At 54.4% G+C, this 23,621-nt stretch overlaps 1 protein-coding gene across 6 annotated transcripts in view; it reads right to left on the bottom strand.

Moving 5' to 3' along the window:
- Positions 1 to 262: 262 nt before the first annotated feature.
- The window catches only part of EPHA10 (EPH receptor A10), a 40,748-nt gene continuing 17,389 nt past the window's right edge, over positions 263 to 23,621 (bottom strand). For 2 of the 6 annotated variants that reach the window (XM_045997228.1, XM_045997258.1), the window contains 12 exons: positions 16,216 to 16,349; positions 13,498 to 13,669; positions 9,919 to 10,027; positions 6,772 to 6,833; positions 6,491 to 6,616; positions 5,643 to 5,828; positions 5,121 to 5,182; positions 4,704 to 4,907; positions 4,279 to 4,428; positions 3,898 to 4,091; positions 2,806 to 2,961; positions 263 to 2,681 (listed from right to left, as the gene is read on the bottom strand). In XM_045997228.1, coding sequence (XP_045853184.1) covers positions 2,567 to 2,681; positions 2,806 to 2,961; positions 3,898 to 4,091; positions 4,279 to 4,428; positions 4,704 to 4,907; positions 5,121 to 5,182; positions 5,643 to 5,828; positions 6,491 to 6,616; positions 6,772 to 6,833; positions 9,919 to 10,027; positions 13,498 to 13,669; positions 16,216 to 16,349 — 1,670 coding nt within the window. In that variant the 3' untranslated portion in view covers positions 263 to 2,566. Of the gene's footprint in view, positions 2,682 to 2,805; positions 2,962 to 3,330; positions 3,462 to 3,897; positions 4,092 to 4,278; positions 4,429 to 4,703; positions 4,908 to 5,120; positions 5,183 to 5,642; positions 5,829 to 6,490; positions 6,617 to 6,771; positions 6,834 to 9,918; positions 10,028 to 13,497; positions 13,670 to 16,215; positions 16,350 to 23,621 lie in introns of those variants that run through there. The other 4 variants (XM_045997236.1, XM_045997245.1, XM_045997250.1 and 1 more) reach the window with 4 other exon arrangements.

The following is a 23,621-nucleotide window of genomic DNA, read 5'->3' as shown; positions in this document are numbered from 1 at the left end:
GCCGTTCAATTCATGTCTACACAGAGAGACCTCACACACGCACTCTGGAGACACCCCACGGCGGGCGGGGGATGGTGGAAACCCCCCCCCACATAAGATCTTAATGGGTAAGCAATTGTCACTGAAAGAGATACCATATCACAGACAAGTTTTTATTACTTTGTCCTGCATATAGAACCCACGAAATATAAAAACATCTCCAGAATTAGTCAAAGGAACCACCCCCTCCCCCGCCACCAGCCCCTTCCCTCCCCAAATGGGCTCAGATGGGGGAGCCGGAGGGTTGCAGGCCACCTCCCTCTGTCCAGTGAACAAGTTCCATATAAAAATAGATCTGTAGAGGGCTCCCAGAGAGCCATCAGCCCGCATCCATGCAGGGCAGAGGTCTGGGACCCCTCAGGATTCTGGGACCTCACTCCTCCATAGAGGGGGGTCTACCCTGGACACCGAAGTCCTGCCAGCACAGCCAGGAGCCCCCTCTGCAGAACAGCCAGGGGGTGGGGAGGGGACTTGGGCCTTCAGAGCATGATTGATGTGCTGGAGATGGGGCTGAGCCTCCCTCCCCAAGATGGGACACTGGTCCTCCCCGCCACATGCTTTCCAAGCTTGGGCGGGGGGAGGGGGCGAGCCTGGAGGGCAGCTGGCAAGGGACCATACCCTCCAGCCCTGTCGAAGGTGGAAGCAGCATCTCGAGCTCCCCCGGTACCCTCAAAGTCACTGGGGCAGGTGCCTAGGAGGTGGGGAGCAGAGGGAGGGGCTCCAAGGACAGAAGAGCTGCTGCTGGCAGGGTGAGGCCAAAGGCACTGGTGTGAGGCACTGTCCCCCACCGTGGGTGCTCCCCCAAAATGCACGGTCTCTTCCACCCTCCCGGCTCCTTCTCATGCTAGCCCCTCTGCTTGGATGCCTCTTGTCCTAGGCCCTCCATCTTGGCCTGTGCAAAACTACCCCTACCCCAAGGAGAGATGCCCCCATTCCTACCTTCAAATTCTTGTTCAACTTATGCATCAGTCTCTCAGCCAAGAAGCCTTTCCAGACACACCTCCATGTACACAAATCACAGGAGTGTCCACCTGCCCTCGGGCCCACCAGCCCACAGACCCAGAGGACTCCTGTGGGGCCCAGAACACTTTTGGAAGGCGCCCCTGTCATCCTTCTCAGTGCCTGAGCTCGTCTCCCCACCTAGCTGAGCCCTCCATGGGCCAGCTCAATGTCTCATCCACCCCCCTCGCCTCCCCCTCGGCTCTTCCTCCCCCCGACCCCGACCCCACAGCCAAGCCCAGAGTAGGCATATGGCAGGGGTGACCTGGACAAATGCAGCCCCTGGAATCCTGTCCAGACTCAGCGGCCTTCCTGCTGTCCAATGAAAGCCCTGGCCTCACGATCACACCACCTCCGGGAAGCCCTTCTGGATAAGGAACTCTGGAGTTAGTTCAGTGTGGCCGCTCCTGTTGGAGCCCCACAGAAACCAGAGGGAGAAGGTGCCCCCAGGAGGCTGAGTGGTGCCCAGGAGACAGCGCTTGCGAGAGGTGGTCACCTCAGAGCACCCCTGGGCATCCACGGGGTACAGGTAGGACCAGGGACTCTCTCTCCAGAGCCAACCTCTGGACTGCCCCGAACGGGGAGGTGGGCCCGTGGGTTCCAACCCCAGCCCCGGCCCTCACTCCTCTGCCAGCCTCCACCTTTCCTCTCTGCAGTGTGGCTCAGAGCCTGTCGGAGAGATAAGGTCCACTCTGAGGACGTCTTCACCATCCCCCATGGCGGGACAGCAATGCTCACGGGTCTTCAGGTAGAAAACCTCTCCCTCATGCTTGTCTCAGATGTCCAGGGCAGTGAATTTATAAAAGGAATGCAAAGGGGAGGCCTACGGTGGGCCTCAGAGGAGCACCAGAACCTTAATGGCCTAGCCAGGACCCTCTCCCTTACCCTGAACTCCCAGCCCAAGACCAGGGGAGGCAGAAATCAGCTCCAAGTCTGGGGCCCTTAGGGTCCAGGCCCGGAGCTCAGCACCACCTTCGCTGCCTGGGCCCCAGGACCAGTGTGCGGACAGGGCCGAGCCCTTGTGCAGGAAGCTGAGGACCTCGCCTTTCCGGGGCCCTTCAGGACAGGCTGCCAGGAAGCGGTGGTCCCTGCCAGGTCTCTTGGGAGCTTATTAGGGACCCATGCTGCCAACTGGACAATAGGTCTGTGGGGAAAAGGGGCACCCACTGGGGTACGCCCCAGGCCCCAGTAGGTATGGAAGACAGGAAAACATGAGCCAGGCAATTTAAAGCTATATCTTCCCTCTCCGTCCCACCCGCCATGGTCTCTGAGACCTTGCATTTTCTCTTGTGTTATCTCAGGGGTTCTCCCCAGGGATTTGAACCCTCTGGCCAGGGGGGCTGAGTCAGCCAAGGGGTCCAGACCAGGGAAAACGGGAGGAGTAGTCAGTGAAAGGAGGGGAACTGTGGTCCCAGACACGCTCTGGGCCCCAAATGCAGGGAACACGCGCTCACTCCGACCCCCTGGGGCGCGGCAGGCCAGGGTCCCTGTGAGGGCTGGGGTCCTGGCCCCCAAGGGCCGGTGCAGCTCACACCTGCACCCCTTGGCCTTGCAGCTGGAGCACACATGCCCGCAGGGCGCTGATCCCGCTGAGGAGGGCCTCTCGATGTTCTGCCGACGAGATGCCCAGGTTTACCAGGTCCCTGAAAGAAGGGCTGGTCAGACCCCACTGGCTCCAACCCTCTTCTCTCCCTCCCTCCGCTGGGACAGGGAAGGGCCCAGAACTGGGACAGGCTCGGGCCTTCCGGACACGTTCCTCCGACTCACTGGGCGGCCATGGCGGCCACGGCCTCCAGGCTCCCGTAGCCACCGGCAGTGAAGCTGTCCTTGTAGCGGCCCAGGTCCAGGGCCTCCAGCCATGCGCCCACGGAGCCAAAGGATGGGAAGGCAGAGAAGGCGCGGTCCGCCAGGGGGGTGGGGGGCCTGGGGGCAGAGGAGCTATGGTCAGTCGACAGCAGACCTGGCCACACTCCTGAGGAGAGGCCAGCTGAGAAAGGACAGGAAGAGGGGAGAGCAACCGAGCCCCAGGGCGGACCTGGCCCCACGGAGTACGAGGCATCATCAGAACAGGGATGGGTTTCAAGATACGCAGGCAGGTAGGCAGAGAACGGGTTGCACCTGAGCCAGCTAAGTACTGGGAGTATCTGGAACAGTCTCGGGGGGGGTAGGACACACCTAGGATGATTTGGGGGTGACCCGTGTCATATTTGGGACAACTACAATACTCACTTCACTTATTTATTGCAACTACAGACCTGTTGGAACTATTTCCACACGCATTCACCCAGTCGGTGGTCATTTTACTGGGACGTGTGAGGCAAAACCCAGGACAAGCAGAGTGACTAAGATGGAGGACAACATCCGTGTGTCTGAGGCAGGCGGAGTAGCAGATCTATCCAGGGCAACTGCGTGAGCAGACCTACCTGGACAGGTGGGGTGGGACAGGTAGGGGGGTAGTTGGGGGGCACAAGTGGGGTGGGACAGGTAGAGTGGGACAGGTGGGAGGGGCAGGTGGGACAGGTGGGGTGGGGCAAGTGGGGGGACAGGTGGGGGGACAGGTGGGATGGGGCAAGTGGGGGGACAGGTGGGGTAGGATAGGTGGGGGCACAGATGGGAACAGGTGGGGTGGGACAGGTAGGGGACAGGTGTAGGGAAAGGTGGGGTGGGGCAAGTGGGATAGGACAGGTAGGGGCACAGGTGGGGTGGGATAGGTGGGGGGACAGGTGGGGGGACAGGTGGGGCAGTTATGCTCGGGCCATGTTGGGAGGCCACTCGTGGCGAGGGGAGAGGTTGGCTGTGTCCGGTGGTTGGGGTGGGTGGGTGGGAGTGTACCCAGGACACATGGGGCATCAGCTGTACCTGGGAGAGGTGGTTGTGGCACACTTCGGGGGCTCTGGGTCCTGCACCATCTTGCTCAGGAGGCTGTGGATCTGGGAGAACCTGGGCCGCTCGCTCGGGTCCTTCTGCCAGCAGTCAAGCATCAGCCGGTGTAGGGGGGTGGGGCAATTCCTGGGCGGGGGCAGCCGGAAGCCGTCCTCCACCGCCTTGATCACCTGGGCCATGGGGGCGAGGGGCAGACGGGAAGCTTTAAGTCCCTCCAGCACATGCACACAGAATCCCATCCCCAGGAGGATGTGACCAGGCAGGACAGGAAGCAAGCAGACAGTGAAGAGGGGCCTAGGGCTGAGAGGTCAAGGGTCAATGGGCAGAGGTCAGGGAGCTGGGGCCTGAGTCACTCACGTCTTGGCCAGACATGTCCCAGTAGGGCCGCTCCCCAAAGGCCATCAGCTCCCACATGACGACACCGAAGCTCCACACGTCACTGGCAGAGCTGAAGTGTCCGAACTGCAGGGTCTCAGGGGCGGCCCAAAGCGCTGGGCTCCGGCCGCTCTGCGGACACACAAGCAGGTCAGGGGCAGGAAGGGACTGGCCCAAGCACACCCAGACCTCCCCACCCCACGGAGCCCAGATCCAGCCCCGCATGCCGTCCTCCCAGCGGCACCTCTCGGGAAAGCACATAATGATGCCTACACCGGCATTTATTCAGGGAGGGGTGGGGCTGTAGGGAGAGTGGCCCTGACCAAGCAGGGTAGAGGGCGGGAGTGGGTGATGGGGATCTGGTGCGGTCTGATGGGCAGGTTTGCCTGGGAGAAGGGAATCCTCACCATGGTGGTATAGACGGCCTCTGCTCGGTCTCGGGGACCCCGCCCAAAGCCAGAGATCTTGCAGATAAGGCCGCTGCTGACCAGTACACGGCGGGCCGCCAGGCCCCGGTGAACGTAGCCCATTTCCGATAGATACTTCATGGCCGACGCCAGCCCGGGCAGCAGCCCCAACAGCTGCCCAGCCGCCAGCTGGCCTTCATGGCGCTGTGGGAGGAACATTCAGTTCTGGGGGCTGTGGGACCCCAGGGAAGTCACCTACCCATCTCTGGGTTTGCCCTGGGACCCACCAAGCGGGCCTGGCCAAGGGGCCCCTTTTTAGGGAATGATGCCAAGTACAAGTCCCACCAAAGAGAAAAGTAAGGAATGAAGACTCACATGGTGAGCGGTACCCCCCAGCCCGGGACCCAGGCCACTCACCCGCAGGAAGCCATCCAGGGCCCCGTGGCTCATGTACTCGGTGACAATCATCAAGGTGCTTCCTGTGCCAGGCAGGGGGACACACGCGCTAAGTTGCCTGCTCCCCTCCGCATGCACACATGCTCCCCCAACCCGGGCCCCAGCCTGGGCCAGGATGGCCAGAAAGAAGTTTCCCCAGCCGGGCCACCCTCCTGCATGACCCAGGACCCTCTATGCCAAAGAACAAAAGAGGGGGCATAGGGAGGAGGACAACGACCAAGAACCAGGAGCTGCAATAAGTTCGCTAAGAAAAATCACCCAAGGTCCAAGCCATCCACCCCCGACAGTGTCATGACAGGTCAGAAAGGTCATTCAAGGTCAAAAGGGCCTCCCTGAGTCAGTGAAAGAAAAGCTGAGGCCTTCTTTCCACACCGGGCAGCTTAGGGGCTCCCTCCCGTGGCTGGAGAAAGGGCCTGGGGACATAGGAGCACCCCACCTTCCACCCCATTTCCACCCCCATAGCTGCAGAACACACGGCCCTACCTCGGGTGACCACACCCTCCAGCCTCACGATATGGCTGTGGTCAAACTGGCCCACGGTGAGGGCCTCAGCCAGGAAGCTGAGCCTCTGGGAGTCAGAGCAGCCGTCCCTGAGCATGTGCACGGCCACGGGGAGTTCCTGGCGGCCAGGGAGCTGCAGGCAGCCGAGGGACAGCTCCCCGAACCGCCCTGTGAGAAGAGAACACCTCAGACAGTCCCCTGGAGGTCATCCCCTGGCCAACCCAGGCTTGGTGAGCGGTGGACAAGCAGTTTCTGGATCACGGGCCATTTCTGGCCTGGGGCTCGGGGCTCCCGAGTTCAAATCACGGTAAACTGAGAATCAGCCACATGACACGGGCTTCGCAGTCCCCCCGACGAGGCAGTTCTCGTGCTCATTTCAGCAAAGGAACAGGTTCCAAGCAGGAGAGCCATGTGCCCTTGGTCACACAGCTGGTCAGTGGCAGAGCCAGGACTAGAACTCAGGGGTGTCTGGTCCCCAAGTCTGTGAATGCTCCTCCCCACTGCCCCCTCCATGAAGGCCTGGGACTACACCCCCGCCAGGGGCAGTCTGCAGAGGCCAGTGGGGAAAGGACTAGGGTGGGCAGGTCTGGTGACTGTGGGGACGGGGAGAGGGTAGGAAGGCAGGATCACAGACCCCCTCCACCATCCCCTTCCCTGGAACCTGGTGAGTAGAGGTCCTGTCTGGGGTGGAACTGGAGCCTTCTGGGCAGGCTGGGACTGGGGTGAAGGCAGGGCTTCCAGAAATGGGGAAGGCCTGGGGGGCAGAGGCGGGGTAGGTAGGGAAGAGGGGCCTCTTGGGACGGACAAGGCTTCTCGGGGGCCCAGCTTGCCTGCTCCGAGGCTCCTCTCCAGGGTGACGGTTTTTGCATCCAACTCCTTGGCAAACAGATGAACAGCCTGCAGAGGGTCCCCGCAGCTCTGGGGGTCTAGGAATGTGCGGCGCGTTGGGACTTTGACTGGAATGCAGAGAGAGGCAGAGATGGGCCGGGGTTGGGGGTGGGGAGTAGGGGGGTGGAGGGGAAGGGGTTCCGTGGCCCTGGGGTGGGGGAGGGGGCGGGGTTATGAAGGACAGCAAGGAAGAGGGCTAAGCAGGGGCCAGGTGACAACTCACAGTGGAAATACAGCTCCTCCTCATCGTGGGCGTCCTGACCTCCTTTGCCATAGGGGCAGGGCCTGGGGAGGCACAGAGGCATTCTTGGATGGAGGGAGCCCCAGCCCCACCCATCTCACCACACCCAGGGTGGCAGCTCCTTAGCCTTCAAAGCCAGGAAGATCTGAGCCCTGGGGAGGGACCTTCCCGTCCTGTTTTGGAAACATCTTCCCCACAGCTGACACAGAACCCTAACCCCAGACCTAACCCCTCATCCCCACCCCCATTCCTAGTTATTTTTACTCGGAGATGTAATGCACGTTCCTGCAACTCCAGAGGCACCCAAGTCCATACCCCTGACTTTGAACCCAAGCTGCCCTGAGGCAGGGCCTTGCCGGCCCAGAGGAGAGAACCTGGCGCTGCTGAGCAGGTAAGACCATGACTCAAGCTGCCTTTTAGAAAGATCCTGCTGGGCTGCACCCACAGGAGCTGGCGGTGGTGCCTTGGGATGCAGGGGGAGCACGGAGCTGGAGAAAAGCAAGAGGACTCAAGTGACGTTTAGGTGACGGGACTGCTGGAAGGCAGAAAGGGGAAGGAGAAGGTGGGAATGACTTCTCATGTTCTGGATTGCCCAGCTGTGGACGGTGGTGCCGTAGACCAGGACCGGGAGAGGAGAGGCTCACGCTGAGCCGGTGGGAATCTGCAGAGCTCACGGGGTGAGCAGGGAGGGGTGCGGAGTAGGGAGTTAGAAATGAGGGGCGGATGGAGAAGAGGTCTGCTTTGGGGAGTTGTGAGCACCGTCCAGGCAGCGGACAGAGCCTGGGAAGTGGGACTGTGGACAAGTCTGAGCACCCCGACATTTAGAGACCGGGTAGAAGAGAAAGAGGCCACAGAGGAGATCACAAGTTAAAGGGAAGCAGAGGGAAAATCAGGGGTGACCATGGCACAGGAAGGAAGGAAAGAAAAAGGGGTACAGGGGAGAGTGATGGCATGGAGGCTCGGGGGAGGGGGCAGTTAGGGAGGTGTTTCTATATGGATGGGAAAGGCGGCTGAAGTAGTCACGATGGTGGTTAGCAGCATGGGCTCTGGAACCTCATGCAGGAACTGGCTTCCCAGCTCCTGCACTTGGTAGCAGCAGGGCTGGGTGGGCTCGGATTTCTTTTTAATAAAAACAGGATAAAGACGGCCCTGCCCAATACAGCAGGGTTGCACAAAGCTTACAAAGCACTCACTAAATGTCAGCTGTTATGTGGGGCAGAGGGGGACGTTACAAATAGTAGGGCTCCCGAGATGGTGAGAAGGGGCAGGATACGCAACACAGCAGGAAGGACTGGGAGGAAGGCACCTACTCTAGAGCAGAGGGAGGGAGAGGATGGGTGCAGAGACAGGCAGGTGTGCAGACTTGGGGATGCATGAGGGAGCAGGTGCAGCAGATGTGGCCGAGGGGACAACTCGTAAGGCCAGCGCACCTGCAGGGCGTAAGTGGAAGAGCCAGTCGGACACAGTATTTGGGGTGATGGCCAGCTCGATGGCAGGACATGGGAGAGGGAGGCGGAGGTGGAACGGAACAGAAGGTCCCTGGGACTGAGCAAGTCAAAGAACCGAGAAGCCAATGAATGGGAGGTTATCCAAGGGTCACTGAAGTCACCCAGCATGGTGACTGGACTTCCCATGAATGATAGGAACATCCAGGAAAGGTGGGTGGAGAGGAAGGGGGCAAGGCCGATTGGATGGAGGAGGGGCAGAGAAACGGAGACGTTTCCACTGGACAATACCCTCTGGTGAGAAGTGGAATGAGCCAGGGTGGGGTGGGGAGGGAGAGCGGAGGGGAGGAGACCCCGCAGAGGGCAAGTACGGCAGGGACCCTGAGAGCGGTCAGCCCATGTGGCTGGCTGGACAAGCCCGTCAGCATCTTATTGGCAGCTTCTCCTTGTTTCTGCGCCCCTGGATTTTGAGCAGGTTTTGAGAGCGAGCCCTGGCTTACTCTACCTGCCCTTGCACATCTGCTCCGAGGTGCTCCTGGGCAGCTTACCCTGTCCTGCACAGCTCCTCCCCAGAGAGGTGCTCCTCACACCCCTCTCTCCCAGGTCCTCCTCCTGCCTCCCCGAGTCCCTAAGCTCCCAGCCAGGACAAGAGGCTCTCAGCTCCTGTCCAATCCTGTCCTATTTTCCTAACAGGTCCAGTGTGGGCATCTAGGCACCAGAAAGGAGCTCACGACTCCTGTCCTGCCTCCCTTACCATCCTGGCCCAGGCAGAGGGGCTCCCAGACCCCCAGGCAAGGCTCTCCCCTCCTCAGTCACTTTCAGTGCTCCACTCGAGGCCAAGAAAACAGTGCCGTGTGAAAGCTCCCTGCCCCTCCAGCCCACAGGCAGTTCCAGGATGCTGAGATGAGCTGGGAATGCAGCTCCCGGAGCAGCCATCACTCTCCTCTGCACCCCGCACCGCCCGCACCCCCCTCCCCTGGCCAGCCCATCACATGCAGACTTTCCCCCTCTCAAGTCTGCTGACCTCAGCCCCAGCCTTGTACCTCTGCGTGCAGCAGAGTGTGGCCCTGGGGAGAAGGCGGAAATACATGCTATGAGGTTTCTGCCGCGTGCAAAAGAACTGGAATCTTCTCTGAACCAAACTCAAGCTCCACATCCTTCCCCCTCCTCCCATTCTCTTTCTCTGCCCACTCTCCTGCAAGCGTCCTCCTGCTGGGGGTGGGGGTGGGGGGCTCTGGTGTATGAGTTCCCCTCCCTGTCCTCCCCCCTCCCACACACAATTTCTGCCTTTCTTCCCCTTGCCTGTGTTAAAGGGCCTCAGGATCCCTTGCGGGCCGGGGCTGGGGGCCTCTGAGCGCCTCAGGAGAATCCTAATCACACTGGAGCAGCCGGGGCTTGATTCCGTCCTCAGTGATGCCTTCTGACATTTAATGAGTTAAGGAGCTAAATCCCCTTCATCCCCCCGTGGCTGAGCCAGCTGCATGCCGGCTGCGCAAGGAGCGGGAACTAGGGGGGAGGGGCTGAGAGCTCACCAGCCCAGCCTCGGTCTACACAGCAAGATGTCTGCGTGAGCAGATCTGCACATGTACAAACGCAGGTACAGACAGAGGGACTGTGAGTGCACGTGAGGGTGCCCAGGAACCCGACCCCCCGGGAGTCAGCCCGGCTGGGACCAGCCACCTACCTCCTCCACATGGCCAGCACGCTCATCACGGAGCCCAGGACGAGGAGGGCTGAGACGGTCACCACGGTGACAACCACCGCAGGGTTGTGGTCTCTGGACCCTGAGGCAGCTGGGGGTAAATCACAGGTTGAGGCAGGCAGAGGGCCTGCCCCAGGCCCCAGGGCCGACCCCTGCCACATCCCCGTAGCTGAGGTCCCGCAGTGGCACCCGGAGCTTCCCGCTCTCCCTGCAGTCCAGCTCTGGGAGAGAGAGGACCTCCCCGGGGTCCACACAGGCACGCCTGGGCCTCCCTTTGTGCCTTTCCATTGGGTACTGACTTAATGGAGCTCTGCAGGGGGAACAGCCTCTCCCCTGCAGCTCCCCAGCCCCATCCAGACCGGCTGGCATCACAGTAAGGGAACACCGAATGCACGCTTACTCCATTCAAGATACTGTGCCACGTGCCTTCACTAGATGACGCCGCTCGTGGTCACAACCAGCAGGTAAGGTAGTGGCGTCTCCATTTTATAGCCAAGGAGACCGACACTGAGGAAAGTTGTGCAATCTGCCCAGGGTCCCACGACTAATACATGGTGAACCTAAGATTCGAACCTGATTCCAAAAGCCTCTACTGTGAACTCTTTCCCCAAGAGAGGGGCCAGGAGGACCCCAGACTCCCAATTCCATCTATCTATCCATCCATCCATCTGTCCATCCCTCCACCCAACCTGTATGACAGGCTGCCACCAGCCCTCAGAAGACAGCAATGAATGAGCCAGAATCCCCGCCCCAGGAAGTGTACAGACCAGTGGGGGAGACAGAAACAGAATTCCAAATGTAGAATGAAAACAGAAGCAGAGAGCTGAGCAGAGACAGGCTCCTTTCCTCCTAAAGCCAGTGAGGAAGGCCTCACAGAAGAGCCGTGGCATCTGCACCGGGCCTCAGAGCTCAGCATGGTTGTGGTGCTGCTCGGGAGCGCAAGCTGGGTCTGGAAAATGGCAAGCCATCCCGTGGGGCTGGGGAAACAGACTTCGTGGGGGCTGAGAGGGGCCAGATGTGAAGCTGGATGGAGTAGGAGGAAAAAGGGAATGGGGGGGGGTGGACAGCAACTGAAAGGCCTGGGATGCCAGGCCAAGGAGCAGGGACTTCATCCTGACAGTGACAGGGAGCGATGGACAGAGATCCTGCCTGAGGCGAAAGGGATGAAGGCATCTGTGAGGAGCAGGGCTGGACAGGAAGTGCCTGAGAGAGGGGGCCTTTTGGGAAAACTACTTAGAATGGGGGAGATGCCGCGCAGCCCCAGAGACTCAGCTGAGATTAGGCGAGGTGTGGGACAGAGGTCTCAGGCCGGCTCCCGGCTCCAGGCTCTGGGATGAGCAGGCGGGTGCAGGGCAGTGTCCAGGCAGTGGGGACCAACACAGCTGGAGAGCATTTCCCCGGGGAGGATCCACAGTGGCCAGGGTAACATGGGGCCAGGAGGGGGCTCACAGCCTGGGAGATGAAGTCGGATCCCAAGGCCTGTAAGGAGGATGTCACAGTCAGGTGACAAGAGACAGAGGAGGAAAGGAGACTTAGAGGCCAACAAGGCCAAGGTCAATGAGATTTTAGAGCCCATGGTTCCAGAGATGGGGCCAGGACCCAGGGTCTGGCTGGGACAGAGGCAGGGGGAGTTGCTGAGAAGTGTCTGAAATGAGATGTCCACGTGGACACGGAAATAGAGACAGGGCGGTGGTGCCAGGTGGCCTCCGAGATGTGCCCTCTGGATTCCCCAACTGGTATTCAGTCCTCTTGAGCATGGGCTTGACATAGGGACTCATTTCTAATGAAGAGAATGCCTCCGAAGGGGCGAGATGTCACAGACAGGAGACTGCGGCTTGTCCTGGGCACCCTCTCTCTCTCTCACTCACAGTCTCTGAAAGAATCGTGTTGCTGTGTGATGAGGAGCTCTAGGGAGAAGCCCAAGAGGCAGGGAACCTCATGCCTCTGGTAAAGAGCTGGCGAGAACTCCAGCCTTGAGGAACCACAGCTGGGAGGGACCCTGAGCCCGTGGCACCTAGGTAAACAGCACCCAGGTGCCTGACCCACAAAACCCATGAGAGAAAAAGTGTTGGCTGTTCACAGCTACTTGCTGTGGGGTAATTTGTTACAAGCAATGGGTAGCTGATACGGGGTCCTTCGTCGTGCTCCTGAGTCAGGGTCAGAGCTCAGTGGAAGGAGTGCTCAGCGGAAGGAGTGCTCCGCAGACTGGGAGACCCATTCCCCCAGAGCCTGGGCAACGGCCAAGGAGGCCGGGGGACCAAGCAGGGTCTACTCACTGAGAAGCACCAAATGAACAGAAATCATTGGCCCATTTCAGCTAACAGCCCCCAGCTCCCGCCCCCACTGCACTCACTCCAGCCAAACCCGTGAGCCTTTGTTCAGATGGATTTGTCTACCCTACGTGCCTTCCCTGCCCATCTCCACACATTCAAATGCTCCCCAGTCTTCAACACAGAGCTCTAATCTCCTCCTGCCAGCACCTGGCCGGGGCCTGGCACAGACAGGCATTCGAGCAAGAAGTGCTGTCTCTCTTCCCAGAACCCAAACTCCCTCCACATTTTATCTCCACCTCCCTTTGGGCTCCGAGCTCTTCCTATCTTGGATTAGACTCGTGTAGCAGGTTGGAAAGAATTATTATCTTGACAGCTGGTGTCAGAACGCCTCTTAGGGGGAACTGCCTTTGTCCAGGAAAATATTTTTCGTGAACTGCTCAGGGTAGATAGAGGTGAGACCCCGAGGGCAGGGTTAGCATCAGGCAAAACCGCCCAAGCCACAGCTAAGCTGCTCATCTCTCATCATGAAAGGGACTTTGGGGGTGGTGGGGGGAGAGGAGCCAGGGCAGGGAGGGGAAGGGAGGAAGCGGATAGCAGGATACCACGGAGGGGGGCGGGGTGGGGGGACAAGCCAGAGTTGTTTTAGAATCAGGGTATCTGATGTTCAGCTTTTGTTTTGTTTTGTTGTTTTGTCTTGATAACAGCTTTCTTAGAGAAATGGTTCACATACGATACAATTCCCCCCCACACCAAAGGTGCGCAGCTCTCCCTCTGTTTTGTTTTGTTTATTGCTGTGGTGCAACTCCTTTGTGTCCCCAAGCTTCAGTGAAGTGTGCTTCTCACTCTAAGGCCGAGTGGGGAAAGGGACGGCATCCCATCCCACGTTTGAGCCTCCATCAGGACAGAGAGAAGGAAGCAGAATGGGAAAGAATTTACCCATTGGAGCAAGGAGTGTCCACGAGACAACAGCTCCTCCCAAGGAAAATGGCAAGAATCTTGGAGAGGGCACGGGATGTTTCTACAAGACACAGGAGGTCCTGGGAGGCTGGGAGACCCCAGCTGAGATGTGGCTTATGGCTGTTCATGAGCCCCTCCCCGTGAGCTCCCCCAGGACAGGCCCCCCCATTTAATTCATGTCACTGAATAGACCCTCGGTGGTGGATTCCAAATTCATGAATTATTTAGGTTGTAATTAAACTGTTCTGCAGGTTCCCTTAATTGCACGGATAACCACCCCCTCCCCAGTTGGTCTCCCTACTCAATCCTTCCCCGCATACACATCACTTACCCTCCCCTGGGGTCTGCACTTCAATGGAGGGATTGAAGCTCTGGGTCTCCCAGGAGGGTCCTGGGGAAGCTGCCCGGATCTGAAAGACGTAGCGGGTAGCCGGCTTCAGGTTGGTGACAGTGACCGCAGGTGCCCCTGTCTTCACCGTGGAGTAAGTCTGCTCACTCTGACCCTGAGGAAGGACCAAGAAGTGAGGCCCAGATCCAGCACCAGACCTGAGCTCCTTGAAGAATGCAAGGCAAGGAGTAGGGGGCTGGAGAAGTGCCCTGAGGCAAGCATGGACCGGGTGGGAAAGCCTGACTGTGTGCGGAGGGCCCCGAAGGCTTCTTCCACAGGCTCTCCAACCCTTCTCTGCACCCAAGTTCCCTCCTACACTCAGTGGTACTTCCGGCTAAGAACAGTAAGAGAAACTTTAGAGAAGACGCTAGATCCCCCTTTCTTGGGGATGGACATCAGGGTCTGATGGTCCCAAGGGTGAGCTGGGGCTGATGCCTCAGAGGAATGACACCTGACACCTGCCTGGCCCCTGTCAGCTCACAAAGTTTTTCCTTCCCTCTGTCATCTGGTTTTCACAATGTCGTGCAAGGCACGGATTCACAGACAAGGAATCGGGCACAGAGGGGTGGAGAGACTCGCCCGAGGCTGGACAGTGGGGACAGTGGCAGCTGTCATGGAGTGAGGGCTGGCTCACTGCCAGCTGCTGTGCTAGACACTTTCAGAGGCCTCACTACCTACAGTGCTCGCAGTAGCATTTCATTCTTTTATAGGTGACGGTCACATCAAGGAAGGATCAGATCAGAACACCGTCTTGATTCCTTTGGGCCCCGTGCTTTATCTCTATGTCATACTGCCCGCCCCAGCACATGTGAAAATGGCATGTACTGGAGATGTGGCCCTTGTTTCATCTCTGCCCAGCCTCCCACCTTATTAGAGCCCCAGTCATGCCCACTGCCCATTATCATGTGGCCCTGTTCTTTGGTCACAGGATTCAAGAATGGGGCAGGCTCTGAACAGAAATGGGCCACTCGGAATCTCTCTTCCAGGTATCTGAACGACCCAGGGAAAGGCAGTGAGACTGGGAGGGCAGGGGCAGGGCGGGGCAGCCATCAGATGCTCTGAGCAAGCCCCTGAGCAGGGGATGAGGGACTGGTGTGCACAGATATGGGCATATGAGGAGCACTGTGCCTCCAGGATTTGGATCTGCGTTGCCCCTGAAGGCTTTCAAACCGATCCCCTTTTGCACAGGTTCCTCTTTTCAAGGGTTTTGGTTCCCTGCAAATTCATATCCCCTTGGGGTCTGGAGCACCACCCCCCCCCCCCAGCTCAGCTTCAGGACTCTGTCTCTTATGATCTGACCCTTCCCCGCAGTGGTATCAGTTCCGTGAGCCCTCTGTGAGCAGTGACTGCGTGCCCAGCTCCTTCCCCGTGTCCTCCTCTGCTGTCTCCTAACCTTGGGGCTCCTCAGAGCTCTGTCTCTGCTGCTCTTGTCATTCTCATGGTCCTTCTTGGCCTTCCCTTCCAGCCCAAGCTTCGATCAGCTCCCAGCTCTATGCTGAAAGGCCCCACCTCTCTTTTTCCAGGACAGGCCTCTCTCTTGAGCGTCCAGACTCCCAAATCCACCTGGATGTACCAGGGACTCCCTGGACATTGCATGGGCTAACCCAAGCTCACCCTCTTAGCCCAGACCTGGTCCTCCTCCTCCGTGGGTGGCTCCCCATCCCCTAGATCACCTAACAGTGACTCAGGAGACCCTCCTCTTCGGTGTTCACTCCTCACCCCCCCACCCCCCCGACTCACAGCTCTCAGTAGACTTCCAGTATCCAAAAACTATTATCTGATTCAGCCAAGAAGTCCCTCGAGTCACTAAGGGGTGAGTGAAGTTCTAACATGACATGCTGAAGATGAAAGCAAGGTTTCGCTTGAATGAATAAAATTTGCACCAAGGTGAGAAACATTTTAACAGTAGATTACAGATCACATTTAAAGACAATGCATTTATGGGGAAAAGAGATAGTGGACTGGGACATATCTCCATTTCTCAAGTCAAGGTTGAACTGCAACCATAGATGGACAACAGATACAAGCAGTCAGCAAAAATTGGCAAAAACCTCCTATAAGGATCATTCAGCTAGATGCAGTTTACAATAAGGACACTGTATATATTTTCTTCTTATTTGTAAACTATGCATTACACATCCTGTGTATCAGTAAAACTGTAACAATAATTCATCCATCCAGGCATTGCTCGGGAGAGCAGGCAGTTAAATATGAGGAGCACCTAGGTTCCAGTGGGCCACCTGACCTAGGTCAGACATTTTGTAATTTGTTTCAAAATTTACAAATTTTGAAACAGTATGGTATTTCTGCATTCTTTTTCTTAAAAAGGGTTGCGAATTATATGTCTATGGTCTGGCCACAGCAAGATCTGGATCAGCCCCCAGGGAACGCTCTGGGTCAACTGTAAACACCAGGCAAAAGCGGCGACAATGGAGCTGATGACTGGTGAGGAAGCAGAGAGCGGGACAGCGGAGGAGCCCGTGGGGTCCAGGCACGGAGTGGAGGGGACAGGAAGGAACTCAGGCCTTAGAAGGTCGGTGGATATGTTCACGAAGAAAGTAAGGAGGACTTCTGCAGCGAGATGGTAGAAAAGGAAGCAGTTCCATGGAGACAGACCACAGCCCCAGAACCAGCCCTGGTGCGACCCATGCCGCGCCTCACCTTCTCGTAGTACCGGATCTCGTACTCCGTGCCATTGGCCCCCGGAGCTCCGACGGGGATGGGCTCCCGCCACGACAGAGACACACTCTGAGGCTCCACTCGGTCCCTGCGGATCTCATCCTCCTCCCAGGCCGCTGAAAGTAAGTAACGTGGGGCTCTCCACGGGATCCCACGGTGGGACAGGGCCGGCGTAGGGGCTGGAAGGGCGGGGCATGCAGGGAGTGGGGCGGGGCCGGGGGCGGGGCCAGGGGCGGGGCGGGGCCAGAGGCTCCTGAGGGGCGGGGCCTGAGCTGTGGCGTCCTGAGACCGGAGGGAAGCGAGACCACTCTCACCCCGCAGCTCTCAGCTTCTGTCTTTGCGGCGGGGAAAGGCCAAGCCACCTGCTTCTTGCCCACCCCCTGCCCTCCAGCTGCCCTAGTGGTGGCTGGTTCTAATCCCCCAGGTTCTTTCTACACTTTCTGTGGTTTGGAGACGTTAAAGAGCATAGGAGGCAGGAAAACAACCTACTTTGCTATTCTAACGGTCTGGTTAAGAGGCAATACACTGGACGCACTAGGGACCGCGGGAAACTACATTATCCTAATAAAGACCATGTATGAAAAGCCACAGCGGGCATGCTTAAAGGTGGAAAACTGATAGCCTTCCCTTGAAGAAGAAGACCAAGGCAAGAATGTCCACGCTTGCCACTTCTATTTAACATAGTACCGAAGTCCTAGCCAGAGAGCTTAGGCAAGAGAAAGAAATAAAAGGCACTGGGACTGGAAAGAAAGAAGTAAAATTATTTCACTCCACAGGTGACATATACATAGAAAATCCTAAAAATTCCACAAAAACACCATTAGAACTGATAAACAAAGATGGCAAATATGCAATAAATAAAGTCAACATGCAAGTGTGTAAGCCTGGCGATTCACAGACCTGTAACCCTGGGGCTAATAATACATTATATGTTAATTTAAAAAAAAAAGAAAGAAAGTCAACACGCAAAAATCAGCCGTGTTTCCACACACTAACAACGGACAATCAGAACAGGAATTGTAGAAAACAATCCCATTTACAATTGTAGCAAAAAGAATACAATGGAAAGACATCAAGTTTATAGAGTGGAACATTTAATATGGTTACAATGTCCGTGCTACCCAAAGTGACCTGCAAGTTCAACTCAATTCCCATCAAAATCCCAAAGATGTTCTTTGCAGAAATAGAAAAAGAAATCCTAAAATTCATATGGGAAATCAAAGAACCAGGAATAGCAAGATAATCTTGAAAAAGAAAAAGAAAAACAAGGCTAGGAGCCTCACACTTTTTGACTTCAAACACATTACAAAGCCACCATAATCAAAACAGTTTGATACTGGTATGAAAACAGAAATACAGACCAACTGAACAGAATAGAGAGCCCAGAAATAAACCCTCACATATGCCAAATGATTTTGGACAAGAGTACCAAGCTGACACAACGGGGAAAGGACAGTCTTTTCAACAAACAGTGCTGGGAAAACTGATTATTCACATGCAAAATAATGAAGTTGGGCCCTTACCTTATACCACATACAAAATCTAACATGAAATAAATTATAGATCGAAATGTAAGACCTGAAACTATAAAACTCCTGGAAGAAAACATAGAGGAGGGGTACCTAGGTGGCTCAGTATGACTCTTGCTTGTTTTTTAAGATTTATTTCTTTATTTTAGCAGGGGGGGCACAGGGGCAAGGGCAGAGGATGAGGGAGGGAGAGAGGAGAGACTCCTGAGCAGACTCCCTGCTGAGCACAGAGCCCGATGAAGGGCTCTATGTCACAACCCTGGGATCATGACCTGAGGTGAAATCAACTGTGTCCAGGTTCCCTTGTGTCCAACTCTTTGATTTCAGCTCAGGTCTTGGTCTCAGGGTTGTGAGTTTAAGTTTGTGAGTTTGAGGCCCGCATCCATGTCCAGCATGGAGCCTACTTAAAATAATAAAAATATTTTTAAGGGACATTTGGGTGGCTCAGTTGGTTATGCATTTGACCCTTGATTCCAGCTCAGGTCAAGATCTCAGGGTCATGAGATCGAGCCCCACAACAGGCTCTGCACTCAGCTGGGAGTCTGCTTGGGATTCTCTCTCTCCCTCCCTTGCCCTTTCTCCCTCCCCTCTCAAGTAATAAATTTTTTAAAATATATTTTATTTTATTTTTTAAGATTTTATTTATTTGTTTGACAGACAGAGATCACAAGTAGACAGAGAGGCAGGCAGAGAGAGAGCAGGGAAGCAGGCTCCCCGATGAGCAGAGAGCCTGACGCAGGGCTCAATCCCAGGACCTTGGGATCACGACCTGAGCCAAAGGCAGAGGCTCTAACCCACTGAGTCATTTGGGCACCCCTAAAAATATATTTTAAAAAAGAAAAGAAAATACATAGAAAAGATTCCTGCCATTGGACTTGGAAATGATTTCTTGGATATGACACCAAAAGCACAGGAAACAAAAGCAAAAATAGACAAATGGGACCACATTGAACTTAAAAACATGTCCACAGTAAAGGAAACCATCAACGAAATGAAAGGCAACCTATGAAATGGGAGAAAATATTTGCTAACCACATATCTGATATGGGGTTAATATCCAGAATATATAAAGAACTCCTACAACTCAACAAAAGCCCCCACAAACAACCCAACTTAAAAATAGGTAGAGAGACATGGGCACCTGGGGTGGCTCAATTGGTTAAGTGTCTCCATTCGGCTTACGTCATGATCTCAGGGTCCTGGGATGGAGCCCTATATCTGGCTCCCTGCTCAGTGGGGAGCCTGGTTCTTCCTCTCCCTCTGCCCCACTGCTAGTATGTATCCCAAGAAAATGAAATCACCTTCTTTTTTTTTTAAGATTTTATTTATTTATTTGAAAGACAGAAATTACAAGTAGGCGGAGAGGCAGGCAGAGAGAGAGAGGAGGAAGCAGGCTCCCTGCTGAGCAGAGAGCCCGATGTGGGGCTTGATCCTAGGACCCTGGGGTCATGACCTGAGCCGAAGGCAGAGGCTTTAACCCACTGAGCCACCCAGGCACCCATGAAATCACTATCTTGAAGAGATATCTGCACTCTCGTGTCCACTGCAGTATCATTCACAATAGCTGGGATATGGAAATTACTTCAGTATCTGTTGATGGATGAATGAAAAAAGAAAAGAAAATGATATATATCAAGGAATGCTATTCAGCCATTAAAAAGAAAGAAATCCTGTCATCATCGAGAACATGGATGAATCTTGAGGGCATTGTGTTAAGTGAAATAAGAAAGACAAAGACAAATGTTGTATGTTTTCACTTATATGTGGAATCTGAAAAAGCCAAACTCATAAAAACAGAGTAGACTGGTGGTGGCCAAGGGCTAGGGGCTGGGGGAAATGGGAGAAGTTGGTCAAAGGATACAAACTTCTAGTTGGACGTTGAAAAAGTTCGGGGCACCTGGGTGGCTCAGTGGGTTAAGCCTCTGCCTTCAGCTCAGGTCATGATCTCAGGGTCCTGGGATCAAGTTCTGCATCAGGCTCTCTGTTCAGCAGGGAGCTGACTTCCCCCTCTCTCTCTGCCTGCTTCTCTGCCTACTTGTGATCTCTGTCAAATAAATAAATAAAAATCTTAAAAAAAAAAAAAGAAGTTGAAAAAGTTCTAGGGATCTAATATACAGCAGGATGACTCTAGCCAACAATACTGTTTTGTATCCTTCAGAATTGGTAAGAGAGATCTTAAGTGATCTCATCCCACACACACACAAGATAACTCTGTGGGGTGACAGATGTGTTAACTAACGATATCATGGTAATCATTCTACAATATATACATATACCAAACTATCACAATGGAATCTTAAACTTACACAAGTTGCATATCAATTATATCTCAAAAAGCTGGAAGGGAAAAAAAAAAGAAAATGTGATATAGACATACAATGGAATATCATTCAGCAAAAAAAAAAAAAAAAAAAGAAATCCTATCACAGGCTATGACATGAATGAACTTGACGCCAAGTGAAATAAGTCAGTCATGAAAAGACAAATACTACATGATTCCAGTCATATGAGGCATCTAAAGTCTTCAAGCTTAGAAACAGAAAGCAGAATGGAGGGGAAGAGGGCAACGAGCAGTTTTCGTTCAGTGGGTACAGGTATGAGTTTTGCAAGATGAAAGCGTTCAGAGGTCTATTGCAGAAGGATGTGCCCATAGTTAACACTACTGCATACTACGCACTTAAAAATGGTTAAGATGGGGACGCCTGGGTGGCTCAGTGGGTTAAAGCCTCTGCCTTCTGCTCAGGTCATGATCCCAGGGTCATGGGATTGAGCCCCACATCAGGCTCCCTGCCCAGCAGAGAGCCTGCTTCCTTTCCTCTCTCTCTGTCTGCCTCTCTGCCTACTTGTGATCTCTCTGTCAAACAAATAAATAAAATCTTAAAAAAATAGTTAAGATGGTAAATTTTTTATGCTTTTTCCCCCTACAATAAAAAAGTACTGATGCCCAGGTCACACAACCCAAAACAATGAAGTCATCTTTATAGAGAGGGACTCAGGCGTTGGTATCTTTTTCTTTTTTTAATCTTCTCAGTGATTCCAACGTGCAGACAATTTTGAGAACCACGAGTCTAGATCATGTTGAATAGACAGTACTGAATTTAAAGAAAAAAGTTGTAATAATGTCTGATCTGAGGCAGGGACCGCCAAGTTACTGGGAGGCAAGATCATGGTCTCACTTTAGGTGTGTTGAGCAGAGGGGTTTCCAAGAGAAAATACCGGACAGGCAGCTGATAGGCGGTTTTGGGGCTCACAAAAGTCATCTGGGAATGAGACGGAGATCCAAGAGCCATCAGAGAAAAAGAAAGAAAAGCATTTAGGAAACAAGCATGTAATTTAAGAGACATTTCTCTTCCTTTGAAGAGGGAGGAGCTCAAAAATGAGGATCCAGAAAGGTAGCAGGAAAATCAGGAGCAAATAAGATCCCAGAAGCCCAGGGAAAAGAGCATTTAAGAAGGCTCCCTTCTGACTCTTCCGGTCATGAGCTATTGGTCCATGGGCAAGAGCCTCTGTTTCCTCACATGTAGAATGGGAAGAATGAGGACCTCCTTAGGCTGGCTGTGAGAATTTTATGAAGTCATGAAGACCTTAGCACAGTACCTGACACAGAGGCCGCCTGGGTGGCTCAGTTGGTTAGGCAACTGTCTTCGGCTCAAATCATGATCCTGGAGTCCCGGGATTGCGTCCCACATGGGGCTGGCTCCCAGCTCCGCAAGGAGTCTGCTTCTCTCTCTGACCTCCTCCCCTGTCATGCTCTCACTCTCTCTCTCTCTCTCAAATAAATAAATAAAATCTTCAACAAAACAAGAACAACAATACCCGACACAGAGCATGCATGCTGTGCAAGCTAACCAGCAAGAGGAACCTGTGGGTGGCGGGCGGCAATGTCATGTGCTGAGAAGAGACAGGGTAAGACCGCCATTCAAAGTGCCCTCTGGCTTTAACGATGTGGAGGGTCCTGGTGACGGCAGGGGACTGAGGGAAGCAGATACCAAGGGGAAGGGGCCAAGGAAGGAGAGACAGGATGTATGTAACTCATTCTTTTTTTTTTTTTTTTTTAAAGATTTTATTTATTTATTTGACAGACAGAGATCACAAGTAGGCAGAGAGGCAGGCAGAGAGAGAGGAGGAAGCAGGCTCCCTGCGGAGCAGAGAGCCCGACGCGGGGCTCGATCCCACGACCCTGAGATCATGACCTGAGCCGAAGGCAGCGGCTTAATCCACTGAGCCACCCAGGCGCCCCTGTAACTCATTCTTTAAAAAGTGCATGAACATGGCTTCTAGTTCTAAATGGCAACCATCTAGCAGTCCCCACCTCCCGTCTCTCCCAAATTCTAACTCAAACATAAAGGTACAGAAAGAGTCAAAAACCCAGAACATCGCCATAACCTAGTCTTGACGGCGGATTGCCAGAATGGGGGAGGCAGGTGGAGGGGCATAGCTCCACCTGGGAGAAAACCAGTGGAACTAGATTGAAAGTGCAATTGTAGTGGACCCCCAGGTTATGCTGCCCGCAGAGTGACCCTGCCTCCCAACCTAAAAATAACTTGAAAGATCTTTTATCCCTCCTCCCACTGTCTGACCCTTAAAAAAAAGCAAGGTCTTTGTCAACCGGACAATGCACAGCCATCACTCTCCTGCATGGTTGCTCCAGAGGAAAAGCGTTCTTCCCTATCCCCAGGAGTGCCTCTCAGCCTAAATCTACTCGGAGATGGTAGCTCGCAGAGAAGACATGGGCTCACGAGGGGAGGAGTTAGGAAGCTTCTGAGGAGGAGACACAGCCCCCTGCAGATACAGACAGACAGCACAGATAGGAAGAGGCTAGGAATGTCAGTTTTTGGAACTACATTTGTTGAAAGCATCAGAGGGCCAGGATACAGAGGTAGGAGAAGGTTCCATTTCAACCCCACGAGATATGTTAGATGAAAGCCTGGTAAATCCTGAGAATGGAGCTGAAAACCGAGCCCAGGCACCTGCTCTCCCACTGCAGATCAGTGAGAAAATTCGGCCAGCGTCCAAGCGGGACCAAGAGCACGGCAGATGCTGCTGGAAAACCATTCAACAGCCAGGTCCCCCTTCCTTGCCTGCGGAGCCCAACCTTTGATTCAGGGTGTACTGTCTCCCCCCATGGGACTCAGGTGAATTCTGATTGTTCTAAGATATCTGTGTGCACTCATTTTCTAGGCCAGTGACTGGGATCGGGCTTGTAATCCAGTTCTGGCCAACATGAGAGAAATCAGCTAAGGGGAGGATGGATTCTGGGAAAGGTTTCTTGCTCTTAAATGACACCTATAAGGAAGAAACAGTTTTTCTTCTGCTCTGGATGGTAAGGATGCGATGTCCGGAGCTGCTGCATCCAACTTGCCACCATGAAGGAGTCAGCCCAATGTGATAAGGAAGACATATAGAAAGACAGAAAGTACCTGGGTCCTGGAGAACTGCTGAAGTAACCATGCTCTACTTCCACCCGCAGGCAAGCTGAGAAAGCATTTTTAGGGGGCACCCGGGTGGCTCAGTCACTTAAGTGTCTAACTCTTGGTTTTGGCTCAGGGTCATGAGCTCAAGCCCTGTGTGGGGCCCTGCTCTTAGCACAGAATCTGCCTGGGATTCTCTCTCTCTCTCCCTCTGCCCCTCCCCCTGTTCTCTCTCTCTCTCTCTCTCTCTCGATAAATAAATAAAATCTTTTAAGAAATCATTTTTAGGTGAACACCAGCTGGATTGAGATTTATTGTTACTTGCACCTGAAAGCCTTACAAACCAACCCAGGGGACAAGTCGCACATTGGGCTTTTTTGGCAGACTAGTTATCTCCTTGTTCAAGAACAAGGAAACAGAAAACACCAGGAAATCAGGCTTGTGAAGA

The sequence above is a fragment of the Meles meles genome, chromosome 1 (genome assembly GCF_922984935.1).
Source record: "Meles meles chromosome 1, mMelMel3.1 paternal haplotype, whole genome shotgun sequence".
Classification (NCBI taxonomy): Eukaryota; Metazoa; Chordata; class Mammalia; order Carnivora; family Mustelidae; genus Meles; species Meles meles.
This window is presented reverse-complemented; position numbering and strand designations above follow the sequence as displayed.